General features: G+C 58.1%; 1 protein-coding gene across 1 annotated transcript; it reads right to left on the bottom strand.

Moving 5' to 3' along the window:
* LOC146765021 (uncharacterized) lies at positions 1-4,556 on the bottom strand. The gene is made up of 3 exons (XM_085562749.1): positions 4,550-4,556; positions 1,379-2,026; positions 1-1,272 (listed from the first exon to the last, which is right to left on the bottom strand). The coding sequence occupies exons 1-3, from the start codon at positions 4,554-4,556 to the stop codon at positions 992-994; spliced, it is 936 nt and encodes a 311-aa protein (XP_085418875.1). The 3' UTR covers positions 1-991.
* Positions 4,557-7,154: the final 2,598 nt, after the last annotated feature.

Below are 7,154 nucleotides of genomic sequence, written 5' to 3'. Positions count from 1 at the left end.
TGGGAGCAGGAATAACAGTTCTTTATTAGGGAGGAAAATAAAAATAAAATTTAGAAAACAGCAATAGAAAACAGCCCTGCCAGAGTCAGAGCAGCCCCGGCCCCTGTGGGTCAGGGAGGGGCTCAGCCCCATCCCAGGGGGGCTCAGCCCCATCCCAGGGGGGCTCAGCCCCATCCCAGGGGGCTCAGCCCCATCCCAGGGGGGCTCAGCCCCATCCCAGGGGGGCTCAGCCCCATCCCAGGGGGGTTCAGCCCCATCCCAGGGGGGCTCAGCCCCATCCCAGGGGGGCTCAGCCCCATCCCAGGGGGCTCAGCCCCATCCCAGGGGGGCTCAGCCCCATCCCAGGGGGGCTCAGCCCCATCCCAGGGGGGCTCAGCCCCATCCCAGGGGGGCTCAGCCCCATCCCAGGGGGGCTCAGCCCCATCCCAGGGGGCTCAGCCCCATCCCAGGGGGGTTCAGCCCCATCCCAGGGGGGCTCAGCCCCATCCCAGGGGGGTTCAGCCCCATCCCAGGGGGGCTCAGCCCCATCCCAGGGGGGTTCAGCCCCATCCCAGGGGGGCTCAGCCCTCCTGCAGTGCCAGCTGTGCTTCTGCTGGAGCAGATCCTGCACAAGGGGGAGTTTTCCTTGGAGCTCCAGGGCTGGGGGAGATGGGCCTGGGCTCCTCTGGGAATGCAGTGGGGAAGAAATCTGGGGTTTTTTTTTAATTTAGTGGGAAAAAAGCTGGGTTTTTATGGAATTTAGTGGGTTAAGGCTGTCTGTTGCTCCAAATCTCGGATTATATCCAAGTAGGAATTCTCGGCTCCTCCCCTGGGCGGAGCAGCTCCCAGTGGGATGATGGAATTTTCTCAGCCATGCAGGGACACTCAGTGGCCATGAACAGAAGATAATTAATGATTAATGGCCCATGAACAGAAGATAATTAATGATTAATGGCCCACATACAGAAGATAATGAATAATCAATGTCCCATGAACAGAAGATAATTAACGATTAATGGCCCATAAACAGCAGAGATCTCCTGGAGATGAGGGAGGATTGGTTGTGGAAGAGATAAAGAAAAACTGCCCCATGAGCAGATGATAACTGCCCCACCTCTGACAGATGAATGCACGCCCAGCTGAACCCGCGGCGCTTCTGGGAACTCCAGCTGCAGGTGCCAGTGCCTCCAGGCCTCTGTGCCACGCAGGTGGAACCACAGGTGACCTCTGGGCTGTCGCCGTCCCCTCTCTCCAGCTGCTCCCAGTGGCACAGACTGGTCCCTGCTGGTGGCACTGGGGACATTTCCCCGTGATTGTGCCCAAGGTTGGGACCGTGCTCCCACAGCCGAGGTCGGGGGCAGGACGGGTGGTGTCCGTGGTGCCCAGGTCAGGGACTCACCTGAGGCTCTGCTTGTTCCGCTGCTTCCCTTGGCATCACTGCCAGGGAGCTGGGGCACGGCGACAGCGCTGCGGAGAAATCCCGGAGAAATTCCGGAGAAATTCCAGAGCCTGGATCCTGAGCTCCATCCATGGAACTGCTCCAGGGAAACTTCCAGAGAAATTCCAGAGCCTGGGTCGTGCTGGGCTCCTCCCAGGGAACTGCTCCAGAGTAATTCCAGAGAAATTCCAGAGCCTGGATCCTGAGCTCCACCCAGGAACTGCTCCAGGGAAGCTTCCAGAGAAATTCCAGAGCCTGGATCGTGCTGGGCTCCTCCCAGGGAATTGCTCCAGAGAAATTCCAGAGTCTGGATTGTGCACTGGGCTCCACCCAAGGAACTGCTCCATAGAAATTTCCAGAGCAGCTTCCAGAGCCTGGATCCTGAGCTCCATCCATGGAACTGCTCCAGGGAAACTTCCAGAGAAATTCCAGAGCCTGGGTCGTGCTGGGCTCCTCCCAGGGAATTGCTCCAGAGAAATTCCAGAGCCTGGGTCGCGCTGGGCTCCTCCCAAGGAATTGCTCCAGAGAAATTCCAGAGCCTGGGTCGCGCTGGGCTCCACCCAAGGAATTGCTCCAGAGAAATTCCAGAGCCTGGGTCGCGCTGGGCTCCTCTCAAGGAATTGCTCCAGAGAAATTCCAGAGCCTGGGTCGCGCTGGGCTCCACCCAAGGAATTGCTCCAGAGAAATTCCAGAGCCTGGGTCGCGCTGGGCTCCTCCCAAGGAATTGCTCCAGAGAAATTCCAGAGCCTGGGTCGCGCTGGACTCCTCCCAGCCCTGCGGGAGCCGCTCGCTGCGGTTCCCCGTGGATTCCCTCCAGCCCAGCCGGTCCCCCAGGTGCTGGGCTCCTTCCTCCGCGCTGCTGCAGCTCCCGGGGTCGCTCTCGGGCAACCCTTGAGGGAGCTCCAGGAGTCTCCTGCGGGGGCTGGGGTCTCTGTCCTCCTCCCAGCCCCTGGCAGTGCCCACAGCCCGGGACAGGATCCCAGCTCCTCGGCTTCCCTCTGCCCAGCTCCACATCCACGACCGAAAGCTTTTCCTGGTCCCACGGGACTCCTGGGAACAGGGATCGGGGGAATTCTGCCTCTTCCTTGGCTTGGGGGGCTCTGCTTCCTCTCCATCCCTCGCTGAGTGAACCGCTCTGGTCTGGGGTTTCTTCTGCTGGTCCCATCACCACAGCAGGCCCAGCACGCTGCAGGAGCTGCTGACACTGCAACTTCCCCTCACAGATTTTATCCCATTCTCACTGCAGTTCTTCAGGGCTGAACTTCCAACCCACTGCAGCAGAGCCTCTCCCCAAATCCTGCCCTGTTTCCTCCCACATCCCACACTGCCCCACCCCTATAGCTCCATATCCCCTATAGCTCATCCATATCCCCTATAGATCCCCATATCCCCTATAGCTCCATATCCCCTATAGCTCCATATCCCCTATAGCCCATCCATATCCCCTGTAGATCCCCATATCCCCTATAGCTCCATATCCCCTATAGCTCCATATCCCCTATAGATCCCCATATCCCCTATAGCTCCATATCCCCTATAGATCCCCATATCCCCTATAGCCCATCCATATCCCCTATAGATCTCCATATCCCCTATAGCTCCATATCCCCTATAGCTCCATATCCCCTATAGCCCATCCATATCCCCTATAGATCCCCATATCCCCTATAGATCTCCATATCCCCTATAGCCCATCCATATCCCCTATAGATCCCCATATCCCCTATAGATCCCCATATCCCCTATAGATCCCCATATCCCCTATAGCTCCATATCCCCTATAGATCCCCATATCCCCTATAGCTCCATATCCCCTATAGCTCCATATCCCCTATAGCCCATCCATATCCCCTATAGCCCATCCATATCCCCTATAGCTCCATATCCCCTATAGCCCATCCATATCCCCTATAGCCCATCCATATCCCCTATAGCTCATCCATATCCCCTATAGATCCCCATATCCCCTATAGCTCCATATCCCCTATAGCCCATCCATATCCCCTATAGCCCATCCGTATCCCCTATAACCCCCCATATCCCCTATAGATCTCCATATCCCCTATAGCTCCATATCCCCTATAGCCCATCCATATCCCCTATAGATCCCCATATCCCCTATAGCTCCATATCCCCTATAGATCTCCATATCCCCTATAGCTCCATATCCCCTATAGCTCCATATCCCCTATAGCCCATCCATATCCCCTATAGATCCCCATATCCCCTATAGCTCCATATCCCCTATAGCCCATCCATATCCCCTATAACCCCCCATATCCCCTATAGCTCCATATCCTCTATAATCGCCCACATGCCCTATAACCCCCTGATAACCCCCATAGTCCCCCTATATCCCCTATAGATCCCCATATCCCCTGTAGATCCCCATATCCCCTATAGCTCCATATCCTCTATAATCGCCCACATGCCCTATAACCCCCCGATAACCCCTATAGATCCCCATATCCCCTATAGATCCCCATATCCCCTATAGATCCCCATATCCCCTATAGCCCCCCGTGAAAAATGCAGATTTTATGGTTGGCTTTTCACAAACATTCCAATGAATGCTGTATGTGTGATGTTACGAAGGTTTTGCTGTATCAATCCTCTTAAGTGGTGTGTTAAATGTAATTTTAGGCTCTAACACAATGTCGAAATAGAAACTCTGCGGTGTGAGATACTTCTTAACAAGCTCAAGGAGGAGATGAGAAAATCAAGAAGTTCTCCAGACAGAGATAACAGCGACGGGCACAAGGGGCACATGAAGAGCTCCAGCCTCCTTATCAGAAAACACAAACATTCTTCCACCTCCTCTCGTCTTCGTGGAGCCACCAGGATTCAGGGGTAGAAGTTGACAAAAACCAGAAAAGTTCCTAATTGGCAAGGAATTTATGCACCATGTATGAGATAGATGAATATGCAACAGGCTGCTGCTTTTAGGGTTATTCCTTTGTTCCCAAGGCGTGGCTTTGGCAGCTCAGTGCCCAAAAACATCCGTAATTCTTTGCTTTTTATGGTCCTAACTCTACTTTTTTTTTACTCTAATTGTATTACTATTTTTATAACCATTCTATTATTATTAAACTTTTAAAATTTCTAAAAACTAGTGATTGGCGTTTTTCATACCCCCCATATCCCCTATAACCCCCCATATCCCCTACAGCCCCCCATATCCCCTCCAGCCCCCCATATCCCCTATAGCCCCCCATCCCCTATAGCCCCCCATATCCCCTCCAGCCCCCCATATCCCCTATAGCCCCCCATCCCCTATAGCCCCCATCCCCTATAGCCCCATATCCCCTATAACCCCCATATCCCCTATAACCCCCATATCCCCTATAGCCCCATATCCCCTGTACCCCCCCCATATCCCCTCCAGCCCCCCATCCCCTCCAGCCCCCCATATCCCCTATAGCCCCCCCATATCCCCTCCAGCCCCCCATATCCCCTATAGCCCCCCCATATCCCCTCCAGCCCCCCATATCCCCTATAGCCCCCCCATATCCCCTCCAGCCCCCCATATCCCCTATAGCTCCCCCATATCCCCTCCAGCCCCCCATATCCCCTATAACCCCCATATCCCCTATAGCCCCCCCATATCCCCTATAACCCCCCATATCCCCTATAACCCCCATATCCCCTATAACCCCCCATATCCCCTATAACCCCCATATCCCCTATAGCTCCCCCATATCCCCTCCAGCCCCCCATATCCCCTATAACCCCCATATCCCCTATAACCCCCATATCCCCTGTACCCCCCCCATATCCCCTCCAGCCCCCCATCCCCTCCAGCCCCAGCCCGGCCCCGCTGGAACGGAGCCCTGGTGGGCCGGGAGCTCCTGGCCCGGCAGGGAACGGAAAGGTTGTCCCGGTTTTGTCCCGGTTTTGTCCCGGTTTTGTCCCGGTTTTGTCCCGTTTTGTCCCGGTTTTGTCCCGGTTTTGTCCGGTTTTGTCCCGTTTTGTCCCGGTTTTGTCCCGGTTTTGTCCCGGTTTTGTCCCGTTTTGTCCCGGTTTTGTCCCGGTTTTGTCCCGGTTTTGTCCCGGTTTTGTCCCGTTTTGTCCCGGTTTTGTCCCGGTTTGTCCCGGTTTGTCCCGGTTTTGGGAAGGGCGGGAGGAGGATCCTGGCCCCGCTCAGGGAGGGACCCTCGGGGAGCCGCGAGGGGATTTGGGATCCCGGCTCGGCCCCGAGGGAGGGACCCCGGCAGGACACGGGCGGGGACAGCGGTGACACTGCCGGGAAACCTTCGGGAAAAACAGCCGACATCCCAGCCGGGAGAGGGAAACTGGGGAAACTGGGGAAACTGGGGAAACTGGGAGAGGGAAACTGGGGAAACTGGGAGAGGGAAACTGGGGAAACTGGGGAGAGGGAAACTGGGAGAGGGAAACTGGGGAAACTGAGAGAGGGAGACTGGGGAAACTGGGAGAGGGAAACTGGGAGAGGGAAACTGGGGAAACTGGGGAAACTGGGGAAACTGGGGAAACTGGGGAAACTGGGAGAGGGAAACTGGGAGAGGGAAACTGGGGAGAGGGAAACTGGGGAAACTGGGAGAGGGAAACTGGGGAGAGGGACACTGGGGAAACTGGGGAGAGGGAAACTGGGGAAACTGGGAGAGGGAAACTGGGAGAGGGAAACTGGGGAAACTGGGGAGAGGGAAACTGGGAGAGGGAAACTGGGGAGAGGGACACTGGGGAAACTGGGAGAGGGAAACGGGAAACTGGGGAGAGGGAAACGGGAAACTGGGGAGAGGGACACTGGGGAAACTGGGAGAGGGAAACGGGAAACTGGGGAGAGGGACACTGGGGAGAGGGACACTGGGGAAACTGGGGAGAGGGAAACTGGGAGAGGGAAACTGGGGAAACTGGGGAGAGGGACACTGGGGAGAGGGACACGGGGCTGCTCTGGGGTGGGTGTGGAATTGGCAGCACAGCCGCAGCCAGGGCCGTGGGCAGGGGCTCGGAGCCCCAGTGCCCAGCGGTGCCCAGCAGTGCCCAGCGGTGCCCAGCGGTGCCAGCGGTGCCAGCGGTGCCCAGCAGTGCCCAGCGGTGCCCAGCGGTGCCCAGCGGTGCCAGCGGTGCCCAGCAGTGCCCAGCGGTTCCAGCGGTGCCCAGCGGTGCCAGCGGTGCCAGCGGTGCCCAGCAGTGCCCAGCGGTGCCAGCGGTGCCCAGCAGTGCCCAGCGGTGCCCAGCGGTGCCCAGCGGTGCCAGCGGTGCCCAGCAGTGCCCAGCGGTTCCAGCGGTGCCCAGCGGTGCCAGCGGTGCCAGCGGTGCCCGCGGGGTCCCCACTGGCACCGGTGTCACTGAACGTTCGTGCCCCTCCATGCGCGACACGGGCAGGGGCACCGAGGGCACCTGGAGAGGTGACACGGAGCTGAGGGTCGGGGACAGCCCGAGGGAGCCGGGCAGCGGCCTGGGGGGATCTGCTGAGGTTTCACAAGCCCGAGGGCAGGAGCTGGGTCAGGGCGACCCCCGGATGGAGCAGCCCTGGGAGAAGGAGCTGGGGGTGCCGGGGGCTGAGAGCTGGGCAGGACCCAGAGACCCCCGAGCTGGGCTGAGCCCAGCGTGGGCAGAGGGAGGGCGGCTCTGCCCTCTGCCCCTGTGCCCAGGTGAGACCCCACCTGCAGAGCTGCTCCAGCCCTGGGCCCGCACAGGGACACGAGGAGCTGCTGGAGAGAGCCCCGAGGAGCCTCGGAGCTGCTGCAGGGCTGGAGCCCCTCTGGAGCCGGGCTGG

Source organism: Lonchura striata, chromosome 29, assembly GCF_050655825.1.
Source record: "Lonchura striata isolate lonStrDom1 chromosome 29, ASM5065582v1, whole genome shotgun sequence".
Taxonomy (NCBI): Eukaryota; Metazoa; Chordata; class Aves; order Passeriformes; family Estrildidae; genus Lonchura; species Lonchura striata.
The sequence above is the reverse complement of the archived record's forward strand: the minus strand, read 5'-3'. Positions and strand labels throughout refer to the sequence as shown.